General features: G+C 35.2%; 1 protein-coding gene across 3 annotated transcripts in view; it reads right to left on the reverse strand.

Annotated features, from left to right (window-relative positions):
• The window catches only part of LOC138695047 (angiotensin-converting enzyme-like), a 107,718-nt gene extending 88,258 nt beyond the window's left edge, over positions 1-19,460 (reverse strand). Inside the window, exon 1 of one of the 3 annotated variants that reach the window (XM_069819382.1) lies at positions 19,215-19,460. In XM_069819382.1, coding sequence (XP_069675483.1) covers positions 19,215-19,424 — 210 coding nt within the window. In that variant the 5' untranslated portion in view covers positions 19,425-19,460. Of the gene's footprint in view, positions 1-5; positions 252-11,949; positions 12,185-19,214 lie in introns of those variants that run through there. The other 2 variants (XM_069819380.1, XM_069819379.1) reach the window with 2 other exon arrangements.
• Positions 19,461-20,518: the final 1,058 nt, after the last annotated feature.

The raw sequence follows: 20,518 nt of genomic DNA on the forward strand, positions 1-20,518 counted from the left end.
CTTACAAGTTCGTGAACTTTCGTAGCGTTCTCGACATCAGTCTGGTAGCTCCAAGAGGCGATGCTGTACTTTTTGCAAGCCACGGACGCAAGTTTCTCGTAGTCGGTGGCCAAGTACGCGGCCAGGCGGTCCTCCTCCGCTTTGATCTCCGCGCTGTGCCGCTGAGGCACGCTGACCACGGCCGCCACTAGCAAGACGCTGAGCACACTTGTTGCCGTGAACATTGCGCTAGGCCCGGCAGCGCAGAACTGAAACAAGTGAACCTCGTGCGCTCGCAGCCACACGCTACTCGTGTCTCCCAGGTAACGACGTTCAGAAGCCGACTGGCGGAAAGAGAAAACCCTGAAGGGAAATCGATAGAGTCAAGAGTTAGTTTACCGTTGGGATAAAGAAAATATTGAGACAGACGCAACGTGGTCAAGGGGAAAACACGGCCGAGATGAAAACGAGGTGATAACGCAATCACAGCTTTCAAGACCACTCTCGGCAAGTGGACCGCTGATCGAATCTCACACGGGGAGGAGAAAAGTGTCACGTTGGTGACACGTATTTTCTTGTTATAAGTTTTATCATCCTTCACGAATTAGGCCTCTGTAGACCTGTTTCGGCCCCATCTAGCAGTCTTCTTAAAGGTCTTCCTGGTCGACGATGTCCTCTAGGTTTATACTGCATCATAATTTTTTGGGATTCTTGAATTTTCCATTCTTCTTACATGATCTAGCCAATTGAATTAGTATCTGATGATTTTTTCTTCTACTTACTCTACTTCTAATTGTTCTAAAATTTCTTCATTCCTTTTTCGGTCTTTGAGTATATCCTGCTGTCCTGAAAAATTTCATTTCCGTTGCTTTGATTCTGTTCATGTCTTTTTTCTTTAATGTCCAAATCTCGCTTCCGTATAAAAGGGAGGGTAATGCTAGTGTATTATATATTTTTATTCTTGTAGATTTTTGTACTAATTTAGCTTTTAATGTATTGTTTATTATTCCTAGAATTTGTGTAAATTTGGTAATTTTCTTGTTCACAACTTTTTCATTTTGATAAGATATTTCACAACCTAGATAATTGAAATTTTGTACTTGTTCGAGGCATTGGTTATTGTGTATTATCTTACTTCTGACTGGGTCTTGTCCTAAAAATGCCATTACTTTTGATTTTTGTGCTGAAATTTCCATCCCAAAATCTTTCAATATTTTATTTAATGTATACAATCCTCTTTGTAAATTATCCTCTGAATTGGAAATTATGACTTGATCATCGGCATAGAGTAAGGTATTTAATGTTAGAGCACTGGTTATTTTGATTCCTGATGTGTAGATTTGGTTCCATTTTAAAATAATTTCATTTATATAGATATTAAATAAAAATAGATATTATAAGTTTCATGTGTTTCAAAACAATTCACATTCTGTCATGTTCCGATTGAAATTATTTTTTAAAGTTCTTTTTTTTTTAACTATTATTCTGAAGATAAACAGACAATTAAGATTTATAGAAAAACAAACAGTTATATTGTCGGTTGTTCTGTATGGTTCTGAAACTTGGGCTCTCACTTCGAGAGAGGAACAAAAGTTAAGGGTATTCGAGAATAAGATGCTTAGGAAAATATCTGTGTCTAACGGCCGATTTCACAAACATATTTAACTTTAATTGTCATTTAAAATCATTTTAATTGACACTTAAATGCACATTGCATTTCACCAACACAAACTACATTTAAGTTAATTGGTCAATATTTGGCCATTTAAATAATTAATCCTGCATTAACGACAATGATTTTCATCATGGCGTGGAGAATGATGGATTTAATATTTGAAAAGGGTGATTTCTTACCAAGACGGGCGAGGATAATTTCCGAAACAGAAGATTATTTTAATACAACGGAGGAAAAAAATTTTCAAATGCAGTTTAGGCTAAGAAAAAACATACGAATTGTACTTACTTGCTTACTGGCTTTTAAGGAACCCGGAGGTTCATTGCCGCCCTCACATAAGCCCGCCAGTGATCCCCTTCACATAAAAATTGTATGTTTTGAATAATACAGAAGGTGATTTAGAATTTCAAATTGATAGTTAAGTACTTCATAATATTATTTAAATGATACATTTATTGAAGAAACGTTTAATCAATCTTCGGTTCCCTAAAATACGGCAACAAAAGAAATATGAATAACGAATTTATTATGTACAGTAAGCCTAATATTACATTTGAAGGAACTGGAATAGAGCAAATCCATGAAGTCTTTCTATTTTGCTTGTTACATGATATTTCCTTTTGCCTACTTTCATATTATTTCGTTTTGTCTTTATTTTTGCTGAAGACATTTGGATGAGGTTTCTTTTTTTTTGCATTGGTATCTATTTGTACTTATTTCCAACCTTTCTTCTAAATTTTTCCCATCCTTCTTTTTTGTTTTCGATGACCTTTAATATGTTTTGAGGTTAGCTTTGTTTATGGCGTCATTTTATTGTCATAATATAACAAATGAACTCAGTATAAAGGTAACTGCTTATATTAACAAGGCTCATGGCCTTCGGAATTGCTATTTTACTATGATTCCGAAGGCCGTGATGACTTAATTTGGAATTAAATTAATAGACTTTATTTTAAATACGTATAGTTTGATGAAATGCAAACGAATTAAATATGATTTAACTTCCGTATTTAAGTTAAATTACAATAATTAGTTAATTTAAACTAAGATAAGAAGTCAAGATTCTGCAAGAAGTGGAAGGGATGAAGTAACATTAACGATACCGAATAGAGGTACGTCAGTAGGAAGAAGTAAGAGACAGAAAGTCATAACTTAAGATATCACATCATAATTAGTTAATTGTGGATTAATAACATGCTGGTGAAATCAACACTAAGAAGGATGAAGTTCAGGAGAATGGAGAAAGTTACACAACGCAAAACTGCACGTATTGTATTCTTCACCTGATGGTAGGAACTGGATTAATCTTGTACAGGATAGGGATCGATGGCGGGCTTATGTGAGGGCGGCAATGAACCTCCGGGTTCCTTAAAAGCCATAAGTAAGTTTTTTTCTCCTTCCGTTGCTTACGTTTCTTCCATGGGGTTACTTCTGCACCTAAAGATGACTCCATAGCTAACTAATACAACAATCCACGTGCCAAAATATTTTTCTCTGAGGTGGTTTTTGCCGCGTAAGTAAGAAGCAGTACTGCCAATCTACTACAGTTTAAAATTGTATGGAAAAATGTTTCAAGATGATATGAATGGGATATTTGTAAATGCTACCATCGTCCTGTCTGGACAATGACTGTTTTCACAAAAAAACTTTTTGGATTACGATAATTTTATGAAAACCACTGAAAATTTCCACTAATACAGTAGATGGACGCTACAACACTCTTACCATATGCTTAATATCTCAAATTTGCATTCTTTTGACTATGGTTCTTTTTTTTTTTTTTTAAACATTCAATTGTTCTTCCTCTGACACATATCGTCATTTCAGCCAGAGCTAATCATCTAAATCAGTGGTCGTCAGCACTCGCTAAAATGGGTAAAGGGTAAACGGAGCAACATGTTGTGCCCCGTCGTGCAGCAGGAAGAGGTAGAGCGCATACCCGCCAGCAGCTGCGAATGCACCACAGTGCAGTGTGTTCTCCGCGGGTAAAAGACGCTAACCCTAGGGTGCTCTGTGCTGATGACCGCTGGTCTAAATTGTTGTTGTTGCTTAGGCAACTGTCCGAAGACAAATCTGAATCTCATAAGTGATACTAACAAGCCACCACTTTTGAGGCAACTCGGCCAGGAGATTAGTATTTAGTATTAGTAGTATTTATTTATTTAACCTGGTAGAGATAAGGCCGTCAGGTCTTCTCTGCCCCTCTACCATGGGATTACAACTATAATATGAAAAATAAAATTACAATTAGTATTAAATTTACAATTACAATAAAAATCAAAGTACGAAAAGATTACCTGACTAATTAAAGCTAGATATTTTATCATAGAAAAACAAAGAATATTTTATATTTACTGAATTACAAATTAAATCTAGAATAACAAAATTGTATAGTGATGAAATTACTGGATATTTAAATATTTTGTGACAGATTAAGGAAACTATTTACAAGAAACCAATTACTGACCAAGTGCGTAGATAATGGAGTAGAGTGGCTAGTTCCTTTTCCCCTCCATTGATTACATCGCTGACTACAAGTAGTAACGTATTACATTAACCAGACTTCAGATGTATACAAACAACTGTTCTTCCTCTGACACATATCGTCAAGTGAGATGTAGGTACTGACTGATAAATAATGGATGTACATATCAGCCAGAACCTGTCAGAGGCAATCCTAAATAAAATAAAATTAAAAAAAAAACACTTATGACTTAGAACCTCAGGAGTCCACACCTGTGGAGTAACGGTTAGCGCGTCTGGCCGCGAAACCAGGTGGCCCGGGTTCGATTCCCGGTCGGGGCAAGTTACCTGGTTGAGGTTTTTTCCGGGGTTTTCCCTCAACTCAATATGAGCAAATGCTGGGTAACTTTCGGTGTTGGACCCCGGACTCATTTCACCGGCATTATCACCTTCATCTCGTTCAGACGCTAAATAACCTAAGCTGTTGATAAAGCGTCGTAAAATAACCTACTAAAAAAAAAGAACCTCAGGGTTTCGCAGAACACATTTCAAAAAACCGGTAGCCTAGGCTTTAACCCAGGCTCTTTGAGTTCGTAGTCTGTCACTCTACTGAAAGAACCACTTTGAATCTCCCATAGTCGCTTCATCCAACATAAGTCACCGAATAGGGTTCACAATAAACTAGAGACGAGAATCGGAACGAAAACGAAAACGGTAAAATTGTTCAAATGTGTACATTTAAATGTGAGCATTCACAATTAACGAAAAGCTTGCCGGAGCCCGGGATCGGAAACGGAGAGTTGGCCAATTTCAACTTTGGCGTTCACGTTTCCGATCACAGCCCACTAGATTCATTCTATTGCCATCTAAAAGCTATTTTGTCGTCATATATTTTGTAGCAAGAAGACCGTGACATAACCTATGCATTATTTTGTTCTGTGCTGTGCATCATGGAGCAAGTTTTATTTGATGAGATTCTAATATTGAGTGTTGAGGAAAATCCTCACGTTTACGATAAGCGGCGCGCCTCGTATAAAGATGAGAAAATGAAGGAGGATACGTGGCTTTCAATAGCTGCATCTTGGAACACCGATCGTAAGTGAATCATATTTTATTACTGTATTGGTTGTATTACACACTACATATTCATGCTTCAATTCAAGAACTACTGTTGTGTTCATTTTTGTTCTATTATAAATGTTTCTTCTCTAATTATTTTACGTCATGGTAGACTTAAAATAGGTTGTGATAGTAAAAATGCATGGGCATATTTATAGTACCTTACGCAATGAAATGTTTCAGTTGAAGTTTCGAAGTTGGTTAAACTGTGTTTATGTTGGCTGCCTTGTACTCATGAGAGAACGCCATTGGTCAATTATACACAAATAACATCAGAATGCGTAATATCGACTTTACATATCGTTATTGACATACATATCGATATGCATAGTCGTCCACGTTCTCGGATTATTGTGAATCAAAAATTTTCATATTCACGTCCTCTGCTTCTCGTTTTCATTCTGGTTCTCGTTCCCGGTTTATTGTGAACCAGCCTTTACAGTTCATTGCGTGTCCAACTAGTGTTACGTAACAAGATTTCGGAAATGAAGTTGAAGGTGAAGTTCACAGCCGATAACGGAAAACCTGTACACAACTTCCGAACGACACTCACATCCTTTCCTTCTTCCTGCTGAGAACTTCCCTCTTTAAAAACTGGAGGCGTGTATTTCCCCTCCTCTGACTAAAATTAATGGGCCGTTTCAGCAAGTAGGACAACTCCAACGGACTCCCACGTAACAAATCAGTGTGAATGCAGATGTTCTTGGTCAATTGAATCAAGTGGATAAACATGCACCCAACACAAGCGACACCACAGGGTCTTCCAACAAATATAAAACAAAGGAAATGCACACCACGGATTGCGCCTACGTTTCACATAATCACGGCATTTGAGCCGTTCTTCAAGTGTCCGCAATCATGGGTTCTTCCTGTTTGTCACATTGACACCGTATCTGTGCTGTCACCCAATATTATTATTATTATTATTATTATTATTATTATTATTATTATTATTACTTACTTACCTACTTACTTACTTACTGGCTTTTAAGGAACCCGGAGGTTCATTGCCGCCCTCACAAAAGCCCGTCATTGGTCCCTATCCTGAGCAAGAATAATCCAGTCTCGTCCATCATATCCCACCTCCCTCAAGTCCATTTTAATATTATCTTCCCATCTACGTCTCGGCCTCCCTAAAGGTCTTTTTCTCTCCGGCCTCCCAACTAACACTCTATATGCATTTCTGGATTCGCCCATACGTGCTACATGTCCTGCCCATCTCAAACGTCTGGATTTTAAGTTCCTAATTATGTCAGGTGAAGAATACAATGCGTGCAGTTCTGCGTTGTGTAACTTTCTCCATTCTCCTGTAACTTCATCCCTCTTAGCCCCAAATATTTTCCTAAGAACCTTATTCTCAAACACCCTTAATCTCTGTTCCTCTCTCAAAGTGAGAGTCCAAGTTTCACAACCATACAGAACAACCGGTAATATAACTGTTTTATAAATTCTAACTTTCAGATTTTTTGACAGAAGACTAGATGACAAAAGCTTCTCAACCGAATAATAACAGGCATTTCCCATATTTATTCTGCGTTTAATTTCCTCCCGAGTGTCATTTATATTTGTTACTGTTGCTCCAAGATATTTTAATTTTTCCACCTCTTGGAAGGATAAATCTCCAATTTTTATAGTTCCATTTCGTACAATATTCTGGTCACGAGACATAATCATATACTTAATCTTTTCGGGATTTACTTATTATTATTATTATTATTATTATTATTATTATTATTATTATTATTATTATTATTATTATATTATATTATATTTTACTTAAATATTTCTATGGATCCAGAGAAAATCTTAACCCTTAAATTGGCAATGTATTCTATAGGATGCAACAGGTTTAATAGGCTATATGCCATAATTTTAATAAAACAATAGAAAAAAAAATTGGTAGTAAAATTAAAATTTCACAATACTATACTATTGCACAACATATACTATATGGTCATTGCGATAGTTGTTTTCTTTACGGTCCGACACGGTTTAATAAACTAGTGTGAGAAATGAAGTCTTGCCAATTTAAGGGTTAAGGATACTGATTACGCTTACATACTTTTATAGCATTAGTGTTCACGTAATCTATCTTTTTATTAAGGGTAGAAGATGATGCTAAGAAATATGCAACAGGAATTAAATGAGAGCTGTGATAAATATGAGCTGAAAATAAATATAAACAAGACGAAGACCATGGTTATCGGAAGAAAAATAATGTAGGTAAACGGGCGAATTCGAAATGAAGCATTAGAGCAAGTGGACAGGTTCAGATACTTGAGGCGTACTATAAGCAGTAACATGAGCTGGTGCTAGGAAGTCAAAAGGAGGATAGCAATGGCAAAGGAAGCTTTTAATAGAAAAAGGAGCATCTTCTACTGATCCTGGAAAAAGAAGTAAGGAAGAGGCTAGTGAAGTGCTTTGTGTGGAGTGTGGCATTGTATGAGGCAGAATCATTGACATTACGACGAAGTGAAGAGAAACAATTGGATATGGAGGAAAATGGAGATTATGAAATGGACCGACAGAATAAGAAATGAAGCTGTGTTGGATAGAGTAGGCGAAGAAAGAATAATGCTAAAACTGATCAGGAAGAGGGAAAGGAATTGACTGGGTCACTGGCTGAGAAAAAACTGCATACTGAAGAATGCACTGGAAGGAATGGTGAATGCGAGAAAAATTCGAGACAAAAGAAGATACTCGTATCAGATGATAGACAATATTAGGATACTTGGATCACATGCTGAAACTAAGAGGAAGGCAAAAAATAGGAAAGATTGGAGAATGCTGGGTTTGTAGTGAAAGACTTATATTGGGGAGAAAACTATGAAGGAATTATTATTATTATTATTATTATTATTATTATTATTATTATTATTATTATTATTATTGTCATTTCCTTCTCAAGGAAAACTACTTCCCTAAAATTTAATTATTCTCTTAGTAATATCATAATTACTAAGAAAAATAGGATCAGAGATCTTGGTGTCATACTTGATTCCAAGTTATATTTCCATGATCATGTGCAATATATTTACACCCATTCATTAAGAATGCTTGGTCTAATTAGATCTATAACTTATTCTTTTTCTATTCCGATGTGTTTATTAATTTTATACTATACGTTGGTTAGATCCAAGCTTGAATATGCATCTGTTGTATGGAACTCCATTACTTCCACTGACTCAACTAAATTGCAGAATATTCAAAGAAAATTTATTTCTTTGTGTTCTTATAGATTTTTACCAAATTCCGATGACTATAAATATGAGATTAACTGTAAATATTTTAACTGCTGCAGTTTATTTACCAGACATCAAGATCTTGATTATTTATTTTTTTGTAAAGTCATTAAGGGTGATATTGACTGTGAATCATTCATAAGCAATATCAGTCTTCGTATTCCTGCTAAAGGTTTAAGATTTCATAACATTTTTTATAATAGAAATACAAAATCTCTCTCTCCGGTCTGCAGATGTATAAAATATGCTAATTTGCATGGATCATACTTGGATCCATTTAATGTGTAGTATATACTTTTTGAGTTTATCATGATATATCCTTACTTATTATTGTCAGACACTGCCATTTATTTTGTTGCATTCGGTCAAAGATTATTGATGACTATTATATTGATTGTATTCCATCTCACTGCCATTTCTATCATTCATTCTCACCATAATTTCTTCTGTTTTGTTTAGTTTTGTTTTGTATCTTGTGATAAACTGTAATTGGTCTTGCGCTGTTGTTTTTCCGTTAATATTCTAAATAAATAAATAAAAATGAAATAAAATTATTACTGTTATTATTATTATTATTATTATTATTATTATTATTATTATTATTACATGTAGGTGATTTCGATCCATTAAATGCAATGTATAGAAGTATTAGAACATGGAAATGACACTTCCTTTTGTATTATTTGCATAATTGTTCTACAGAAACTGGTAAACCCTCGCCCACGTTCTTGGATCTTGCCCGCATGGTGAGACATTACGCAATGCCAGGCATCACAAAATGAGGTCAGCAATGGCTCAAGTTCTTCGCGACAAGGGATATACCACCTGTGAAGAAATCCGTGATCTATCGGAAACAGGAAGCTGTCGGCGGGTTGATATATTAGCCTTTAACAACACACCAGGCTATATAATAGATCCTACTATCCGCTTCGAACTGAATACAACCCAACCGGAAGATGTCAACAATGAGAAGAATCAAAGTTATGGTCCAACCGTTCCTTATTACTTACATAATGTATAAGTTACAATCTATTGAAATTATTGGATTATTGGATTCTAGAGGAACGATTACAAAACATTTATTAATTTCTGCAAAGAGTTCAATCTTGAATATTCTTCGGCAGCTCAAAAATATTAAATTTATCTTCTGAGAAATCACATTATATATAAAGTAAATTAATAGCACAACAATATTGTATTTCTCACGGAAAGATTTTCATAAAATTGTACGCATTTATTAATACTTGTATATTTGATATACTTTGCAAATCAAGATTTCAGGTATAACTCCCTGTAAAGTTGATTTGAATAATTTCGAGGGAACCAAAGGTCCCGGGTTCGATACCCGGCTCCGGAACGATTTTTCCCTCGAAATTATTCAAATCAACTTTACAGGGAGTTATACCTGAAATCTTGATTTGCATAATACACGTCACTGTTCGTTAACAGAAAACCACAATTTAAGTCACACGGAGTTAGTGTGCACTCGAAGTTTGTTGCTTGCCGGTTGTCAGCCCACTTTGAGGTCTGTGGATATAGAGGGAAAAATTGGATCGGTGTCGGTTAGAGTTCCCGAGTAGCTCAGTGGTAGAGCGTTGGTACGTTAAACCAAAGGTCCTGGGTTCGATACCCGGCTCCGGAACGATTTTTCGCTCGAAATTATTGATATACTTTGTCCTTCAGGGAAACCCCTATTTTAAGGGAAGTTTGTTTAAATAAATACTTAACTCCTTTCTATAAAATTTAATAGTATTTATTGTTGTAAATTAACCATTGCAGTACATGTTCTTCATTTTGTTGTTATTGTCAATTTGTATCATTGTTGTTCTGTTGTAATTTAACCATTATTGTAATCCATGTTCTTCATTTTGTTGTTATTGTCACAATTATGGAGTTAATTTTCATTATTGTTGTTCATTTTATTGTATTAATAATTATATCACTTTACTGGACTTTTATTGGCCTATGGATGTTATCCAGCACATGAATATCAATAAATAAATTATTGTTATTATTATTGTTGTTATTATTACAAATGATAGACAACATTAAGACAAGTGGAACAAATGCGGGGACTAAGAGGAACGCAGAAAATAGGAAAGATTGGAGAATGTTGTGTTTGCAGTGAAAGACCTGCCCTTAGGCAGAACATTTGTATGTATGTATTTATGTATGTGTTATTATTATTATTAGGCCTATTATTATTATTATTATTATTATTATTATTATTATTATTATTATTATTAGCGTGAAATTATGAAAAAGAGAATGTGAATTCTAGAGTAAAGAATGTAGCCTATTAAGAACATTACAGAAAATACATCAAGCATCTGTCTTCAGATAGTTGACTAAACAACAACAGAAAACACAACTGGAATAACATAGCCATGTGTAACGTACGTAATTATGAGTAATGGCAAATAAACAAAGCAAACATTTGATATACTGTAGGTGACACTTGATACAAGAAACAAGAACAAACCGAGAAAGGCCCTGGTAGAAAAACGTTGTAGTAGAATCCATGCAACGTCTAGTAGACTACTGGACGAAAACGCGAACAATAAACTTCGAGAATCGAAAGACGGAATCTATAGTTATAAACCGAAAAACGAAAGTTACTTTCATAACTCCAAGTATACATCGTGGGACGAATAACTCGCAATATGACCACGAAAATTATCATATTGTTCAGTTTTAACCCCTTCAGATCTGAATTTATATTTTTAAAAAATTGAAAGAAAAACTGGTCACATAATCATTCTGGGGACCCAAAATTCCCAAATCAAGTCTTCACAGAAAATAAAAATTTGGGAACAATTTTGACCCCCTGGGGCCCCAAAATTTTAAATTTTATTTTTAATTCAGGTATAGAAATGTTTCAAAAATAATATTCTCCATTTCTATCACATTGAATTTTTCAAAATATTTAAAAGTATCGAAGATATTCAAAAAAAAAAAAAAAAAAAAAAGAGAGAGAGAGAGAGAGAGAAAGAAAGAATGTACACTATAATGTACAGTAGTGGCCAAAAAAACCGGAACGACCCTTGTAGCTGATTTCAGAGTCTTGTTCACTTCAAAGCACGACAGACTGGTAACTAAGACTTTCGTGGTTCGAATCCTGCCTGTGAAGGAAACTTTCTTTTTGTTCCTTATTCAAATTTATTCCCAATACTTTTCGATTGCTGGTAAAATTAATGTTCTGGGAATAATAAGTTAATTAAGTAGTAAAATATCGCTTCAATCGAAAAGTATTGGGAATAAATTTTAATAAGGAAAAAAAAAAAAAAAAAACGTTTCCTTCCCAGGCAGGATTCGAACCACGAAAGTCTTAGTTACCAGTCTATCGTGCTCTGGAGTGAATAAGGCTCTGAAATCAGCTACAAGAGTCGGTACGGTTTTTTTTTTTTTGCCACTACTGTATATCAGGCCCGAAGGGGTTAATACGAGTTAAAATAAGGGAGCTCAACTTACAAGTTCTTCAACTGCAGTTGCATTCTCCACGTCGGTATTATAGTTCCAGGAGGCGACGTTATAGAGCCTGCATGCCTCGGAGGCTAGCCTCTCGAAGTCCCCTGCCAGGTATGCCGCCAGCTCGTCTTCCTCGGACCTGGTGCTCTGCCGCGGAGCAGCCACCACGAGGTCCGTCACCAGCAGCACGCACAGAAGGCTCGCCGCGCGAAACATCCTTCACCACAACTCAACTGATTGTGAGCCAGCGCTCCGTCGGCGTGTGCGTATATATGACAGCAGCCGAGATAAGGCTTGTGACGTCCTTAATCAACAGCCGCCCATTCAGATTCGAGCGCAAAAAAGTGTCCTTTCTGCCCAATAAGTTGAATTGTCATCACGAGAATATGTTGCCATGACAATAATAATGGTAATGGCACCTACTAATGGTAACAAAAATGATAAGACGGAAATTCTTTCATAAAATTTTTTAAATAATAATAATATTAATAATAATTTTTCTATTTCCATTTCGTACAATATTCTGGTTACGAGACATAATCATATACTTTGTCTTTTCGGGATTTACTTCCAAACCTATCGCTTTACTTGCTTTTTTATTTTATTTTTTTTATTGCTTTTGCAATTCTGCATCGATTCATTCATTGAAATACTAGATGCTCAGCATTGAAACATTTTCCCACAACCTCCTAGCTTCTACAGCCTAAATTGAAAGTTCTGCTTTCATTTTGTACCAACAGAGTTCAATATAATATGAAGAGTAGGCTATGTGCAACGTGATAATATCAGAACATTGCAAGAGGAAATAAAATTTAGTTTGCAATGTTTTCCGCTCAGCCATTCATATATTAAAATTGATACACGTATATACGCTAATTACAACCTTAAAGTAATTATAACAATATATTATACTAGTGGCTTGTGCAGCAAATGCTGCTGCAAACTAAGTTCGTTAGACGTTCAAATAAAAATGTTTCAGTTTTATTTTCAATGAAGAATACTTGTCTTTTGATAGTTATTTGCTTCCATAATAATGAAACATACTCCCTCTGAATGGAGTTTTTAGGCCAAATACTTTTTCTTGTACCTATCCAATTTCTGTTTTTGAGTTTCAACGCGAAAACGCAAGTATCAATGTCAGGACGATAGCAGTAGCTATTTCAGGTCATTGTGGATTGTAGGCAGAAGTTAAAAAAATGTCAGGTTTGCTAAGCTTTCGAACAATAGCATTTTCGTATAGCTGCTGCATGTAGAACTTGAAATGTAGAGCGTAAAATCATCTTATCCTACTAAGAGATCTTGCTGAAATGATCTGGAGACTACAAAATTTTCTAGGCCTCTTATTTTATCAGTAAGTAATACCTTTTGATCTTTCCTTAGGAACTGTAATTTTTGCGCTCTCTCGAGCCAATACTGAAGACAATGACACATATCAATATCTACACTACACCGCCATTAAGTATATGAAAAAGACCCAACCCCACTGGTTTAATAAGTATAAAAATATTTGATTTTTAATAACAATATTATTATCTTACTTAAGTTTTGTAGTTATATATAGCAGCCACTCAGTAAATTATAGAAATGAAGATCTAAATTAAGATATTCTCTACATTTACTTACATAACCTCAAAACGTTTCACTTTCATGTCATCAATATAGCATCAATATTATGTACAATTAATGAAGAATAGATGCATCATGATATTAACTATAATAATATTTAATTTCTAATGGTAATAATGTCATCAAACCACCTCAAGTTTCGTAGATTTGAATATCCAATACACAGCTGTACTCAGAAAATTATACACAGCAGAATCAGTTTTTAATAAAAAAATTGAATTTATTGAGCTCTAAATATGTCGGCAATCCTGCAGGTCATGGCCTTCGTGTAATAGCCTATTGTTTATTGTAATGTGTGTTTTGTTCTGAAATTCAATCAAGTCGGCCGTGATTCAATAAAATTAGTTCTCAAAACTGACAACAGATGGTTTTTGGAAAATAGGAAAATTATGTAGGAAAATTGAAATTTTACTGAAAACTACTACTTTTCCGAAAAACTTTGGGTTCCAAGCTTCAAAATGAGAAGCCATTTATTAAAATCCGTTCAGCCGTTTTCTCGTAATTTCCATTACCAGTTCAAATTATATATATATATATATATATATATATATATATATATATATATATATATATAGATTTTATCTGTTATTCAGATGATTTACGTAATAATTTTCAATTTTTTAATTGGACAGTGACACAAAAAAGCTTTTGGGATGAATAATAATTTCATACAAGTGTAAATATGAACCTTATACAGGCAATGGAACTAATACCTTTTTGCAAGTGTTAATTAATCTAAGCCCAACACCTGTTGTTACATATGTGTTTTTCTTCCCATTTCTAACTTCAAGTAGAATTTCCGTGTTTTCCCTAATCGTTTGTGGATTTTCTCCTAACATATTCACGTCATCCGCATAGACAAGCAGCTGATGTAACCCGTTCAATTCCAAATCCTGTCTGTTATATCCTGGAGCAACAGTAACAAATATAAATGACACTCGGGAGAAAATTAAACGCAGAATAAATATGGGAAATGCCTGTTATTATTCGGCTGGGAAGCTTTTGTCATCTAGTCTGCTGTCAAAAAATCTGAAAGTTAGAATGTATAAAACAGTTATATTACCGGTTGTTCTGTATGGCTGTGAAACTTGGACTCTCATTCTGAGAGAGGAACAGAGATTTAAGGGTGTTTGAAAATAAGGTTCTTAGGAAAATATTCGGGGCTAAGAGGGATGAAGTCCACATCTGTGGAGTAACGGTCAGCGCGTCTGGCCGCGAAACCAGGTGGCCCGGGTTCGAATCCCGATCGGGGCTAGTTACCTGGTTGAGGTTTTTTCCGGGGTTTTCCCCTCAACCCAATACGAGCAAATGCTGGGTAACGTTCGGTGAATGGCCCCCGGATTCATTTCACCGGCATTATCACCTCCATTTCAATCAGACGCTAAATAACCTAGATGTTGATACAGCGTCGTAAAATAACCCAATGAAATAAATAAAAAGAGGGATGAAGTTACAGGAGAATGGAGAAAGTTACACAACACAGAACTGCACGCATTGTATTCTTCACCTGACATAATTAGGAACATTAAATCCAGACGTTTGAGATGGGCGAATCCAGAAATGCATATAGATTATTAGTTGGGAGACCGGAGGAAAAAATACCTTTGGGAAGGCCGAGACATAGATGGGAGGATTATATTAAAATGGATTTGAGGGAGATGGAATATGATGATAGAGACTGGATTAATCTTGCACAGGATAGGGACCGATGGCGGGCTTATGTGAGGGCGGCAATGAACCTTCGGGTTCCTTAAAGCCATTTTTAAGTAAAAATAATAATAATAATAATAATAATAATAATAATAATAATACTAATAATAATAATAATGACAATTTAAGAATGATTCGAAAGGTAACGCACTGATAATGATATATAGAATGATTCACGAGGATTTACCATCCCTTACGGAACTTATTTCCGAAGACATTCTGAGCAAAAAATGTCATATGAAAATGGTGTCCTAGTCTCAATATATTCAGAGTTACACTAATTTGAAGCTGGTAGTAATATACTTTTTCTCTTTAGTTTTAAGGGTAAAAAAAATAATACAAATAAAGAATGAACTATTCAGAAGTGTGATTTATTTAATTGGCTAATGTTCTGAAGCTAACCTAGGAGTATTTCTCGATCGCTTCTGATCGCATTCACAAACAAAGGTATATGGGTTTTAAGTTGCTTGTGACAGCACAGAATATAAAACATTGATTCTGTCGACAACAAAATGTATTTTTCCAATATCGGGAAACAAACTAGAAACTGCCGAAATTGCTGCTCCATGACGTGGCAACACTCCACAGCTATGAACTACTTATCTCATTATCAGATAATGAGAAGTGTCTGGAGTCTTATGCAACGTGTTTATTTACTTCTTTCTTAGTTATCTAATCTTCAGTTAGAAATAGCTTTCAAATCACAAGCAGATTGTTAGGAATCTTAGGAGTTTCTGGGTCATTATTGTCACTCATTTCCTTCCCCCCCCCCTTTCCCCCTCCTCTTTAGCACTATCATTACCAACATCATCATCATTATCATCATCGTCGTCGTCGTTTCATCCACTATTATCAGTCCGTAAAGTGAGCCCTTAAAGTACTAGTTCGTGAGAAAGTAAGTACTCACTTAACGCACTGCTATTCATTTTACGCACTTCCAAAGAAAATACAATATTCAATGTACAAATTTCATTCAATAAGAAATTAAGGAGGCTGATACAATAGCGGTGCTGCTGATTGTAAACCTTTCACAAAATTTTAAATATCTCAGAGATAATTCAATGGATCTTTCTCATTTTTTGTACACAAATAAGTGGTATTTGGGCCTCTGATTTGGCATCAACAACGTGGAAAATAATAGGAGAGGTAAATGAGAAGAGAATAATATGAAATGTTCATTGCAGAAAGTTATGAAAGAGAGAATCAGTATCAGAGAGACAACTGCTCATATCTCTGTTCATGAAAGTATCTTAGGAGACATAGTTAAGGAAGTAAAATCAGAGAATTCAATTACTACAGTGCAAATCTGGCAAAGTAAATGCATTCATAAAAGAGAACTATCGACTGTAACATAAGATGAAACAGAATGCATAAACTGTTTGGAAGTAAGTGATGAATCCTGGGTACGGTGAACTTTATGTGCAAGTTGGGCGCATTTGGACTGTACCGATTCAGATAATATTGATTCTTTTGTATGTGACCATTGTCAGTAAAACCAATAACACAATCTGTGTCTTCAAGTAGGATTGTTTTGGTATCAAAAATGCCCACTTTCGATTCAAAATGCTTTCGTGCTAATGGTTCCTTCTTTTTAATTGCTTGAATTTCTTTTAAATTGTATGACAAATGGTGTTTATTGTATGTCCGATACAGGGATCCACTTTTATCTGTACCGTAATATCAAGGTTGTTTAACTTTGTCTATGTAATTTGTCTTAACTGTAGGTCATTAAATTCATGGAGATTGTGAGAGTAAAAGTCAATTGATCATATTTGCTGTACTATTATTGCAACCAGTTTCTTAAATTTTCCACAATTGTTGAAAAATACAGGGACATCATTTTATTTTTACTAACATTTTTAATATTAACCTGGCTATACCTTTAGAGAACCGGAAACACCATTCGCTACCCTCTTCCACGACTGGAGTTCGATGATACTGGCGTAACACACAAACAAATCACTTTACTAGGTTTAGGAGGGAAGAAAAGTAGTTCATCCATTTACGTAAACTAGGAAATATCGCGATTTTGAGTTCGATAATTTTCATTAGTTTTTTGTTTAATCTTAATGCAGTACAGTATTAACAATAAGTGTTTTTACTCACGAACTGAGTTAGCCAAGCGAACGTATTCATTATGCAGTGTATATTATACTGTCTACAGCACATTAGCGTACACTATGGAGAATGAAATTAAATTGAAAAATAATCATAATATGGATATTTAAAAACATTTTTGAAAATGGTGGTCGTTCATTTCGATACAGGCTTCAGTTCTTTTGTGTATATTATCGCACTATAGACTATTGCATCTAATCCAATTGCCAGTTTCGTCCTTGTACTAGTAACTCATGTTGAAATAATTCTGTACCTACTCTATAAAAGAGTACCTTACGTACTGTAAATTCAATCTTCACTTCTGCCCGACTGCATAGATAAAATTACTCAGACATGCTATCTATTGTCCGTCCAAGTGGTTATGTCACAGGATCGTAGAAAGGGTGAAAATCACGTGACAGTGAATTACTTAACGAGGCCCTTTTATTTAAGTTATTTTAAACAGTTGTATAATATTACGTAGACGTCCAATTCCTAACAGAAATTAATGTTTTCAGAAAAGAGCTACAGTAAGACAGCCCTGCTTTTACAGAGGGGCGAACAGAAGCAGGTGGAGGAAATAGGGATGCGACTTAGGCAAACGGACAGCACCTGTGCGAAAATATTAAAGCTCTTTCGTCACTGGAAGACGCGAACATATTTCTGGAACGTATTATACTCACTAACTCAGTGCTATTTACTATATGCGGTCTTGGATCTGTGTGTAGAGGACAGTTGGAACTTCATTAGTAGAAGGGGTGGGAGTGAAGTACATTCAAAAACTCAGGTACAATAAAAATTGAAGTAAAAATAAAATGATGTCCCTGTATAAGTCTCTGGTACTGGGAGACTTTCCCCTACTGCGCATGCGTGTTTTAACCAATATCAACTTTTCCTATAGTAGCTGTGGGTAAATAGCTCCCATTTAAGTGAATGTGAAACCCGCATTGTTGAAGTCACTCTTACCTCAAACTACTAACGAATACATTGTGGCTGAGAATTGCCAATCCAGCTACCATGGAGATCGTTGTGACAGACCATTGAGGAAAAATGGAGGAGGAAATTGAACACTTTCAACAGAAAAACTAACTAAGAGAAAGCATTAAAAAGAATCTTTACGTGGCCTCAAACTTTCCTTTTGCCCTAATCAATATTCTCTTCTTTCCTTGTAAGAATAATAATATACTGAAATGAAATCACGAAATTCAATTAAAGTAAAGTAGCCAATGCGTATCGCCTTTAACAAAACGATTACAACGTCGGTCTTTTATGTCGGAGACCCGAGTTCATTTCCCGACAAATCTAAGTGAAATTTGTGGTTCACAAAGGCAATATTGACTTAAGTTTTTCTGCACAACTGCCATTTCTCTTGCAGTAAAAAATTAGAGTAGGAAAAACGATTATGGATAAAAAAAATATTCAAATCTAAATATGCGATTTAAAAAAACTGCAAGGAGGTTCAAATCCGGTAACATTCCCTTGCGTACACTTTTGTGCGTATTAGTAGAGGTTTCAATTGTAATATTTGTAGTAACTTTAGAAGCTCGTGTGTTTCTGTGGAGGTCACGTGACATTAGAAATAGTAGTAATTTCTGCGAACGTAATAACAGTACTGGAAGCAGCAGCAGGTGTAGCAGTATTTCAACTCTGGTCTTTAAAATGAAAAGCCGACATTCCAGCTTCTCGGCCAACTCTTCGTTTCTCTCAAATACTTTTCCATCTCCGTTCTCCGAGAACAACAGATAATATTTCACAGCCATATAACCCCAACATAAAGTAATCTCCATTGTATACCCCCACCTTCACTTTTCTCAAGTGCTACAATATTAACTTACGAGTTCCTCAAGGTTGGCCACATTGTTTACATCCGTCTCGTAATGCCATTCCGCTAAATTTAATTTCCTGCATGCTTCTGACACCAGGGCTTCAAATTCCTTGTCCAAGTACGATCCTAATTTATCTTCCTCAGATTCAGCTTCTGCGAAGTTCTGCGGAGAATCGTAAAACACCAGCAACGCGTAGAAAACACTTCTTGCCAGCCACATCTTGTTCACAGTGTGTGTTAAGAACAACACGCTAAATGATCGGCACAAATTGCAGGATACTGGACACATGATGATGCGTCACGTACCAGAGAGTGCCCATGGGACTAGATAGTCATGATTGCATAATTCAGAGAAAAAACCTTGAATTCAAAGCTATATATAAAATATACTGATCTAGCACATGTAGTTTCAATAAAACTAATAATAATAATAGTAATAATAATAATAATAATAATTACAAATGGCTTTCAAGGAACCCGAAGGTTCATTGCCGCCCTCACATAAGCCCGTCATCGTTCCCTATCCTGTGCAAGATCAATCCAGTCTCTATCGTCAGATCTCACCTCCCTCAAATCCATTTTAATATTATCCTCCCATTTACGTCTCGGCATCCCCAAAGGTATTTTTCCCTCCGGTCTCCCAACTAACACTCTATGCCTTAATAAACCAATTGACTACTCATCCGAGCTTTTGTTTACTGATTTTAATGTTTTGAAAATTAAACAGATTTATTATATTGCCTTATTAATCTTCATACATAAAAACCGTAATAAATTCAAATTGTATCATCATAAATATGGAACTAAAAGATCCGATTTTATACGACTAGAGGAATCAAAGTGTTTCACAAGCACAGCTCTGAGCCATGGTACCTACTGTGGTCCAAGGTTATACAATAAAATAATTGATAAATACCCAGATTTGGAAAATTTCAGTATCAGAAATTTAAAAAATAGCGTTAGGAATTTAATTTTTAAAGAATATATATTCATTTAATGTGTATATGTATTTGTATGAATTAAATTGTTAAAATTGAAATTGTATTTTTAAATTTAATTTATTCCTGTAATTTTTTTTCTTGACCCAGTTTGTGTCAAATAATCATCTTTTTTTTGTGTTTATCTTTGTGTTTAGATATCTCCCTGATCACGAGTTTTTACTCCTTCAGGGAAGAACTAAGATTGTATTTTTGTACATGTTAGTTCACTAATAATAAAAAACAATTAAACAATATGCATTTCTGGATTCGCCCATACGTGCTACATGCCCTGCCCATCTCAAACGTCTGGATTTAATGTTTCTAATTATGTCAG

The sequence above is a fragment of the Periplaneta americana genome, chromosome 2, assembly GCF_040183065.1.
Source record: "Periplaneta americana isolate PAMFEO1 chromosome 2, P.americana_PAMFEO1_priV1, whole genome shotgun sequence".
NCBI classification, from domain to species: domain Eukaryota; kingdom Metazoa; phylum Arthropoda; class Insecta; order Blattodea; family Blattidae; genus Periplaneta; species Periplaneta americana.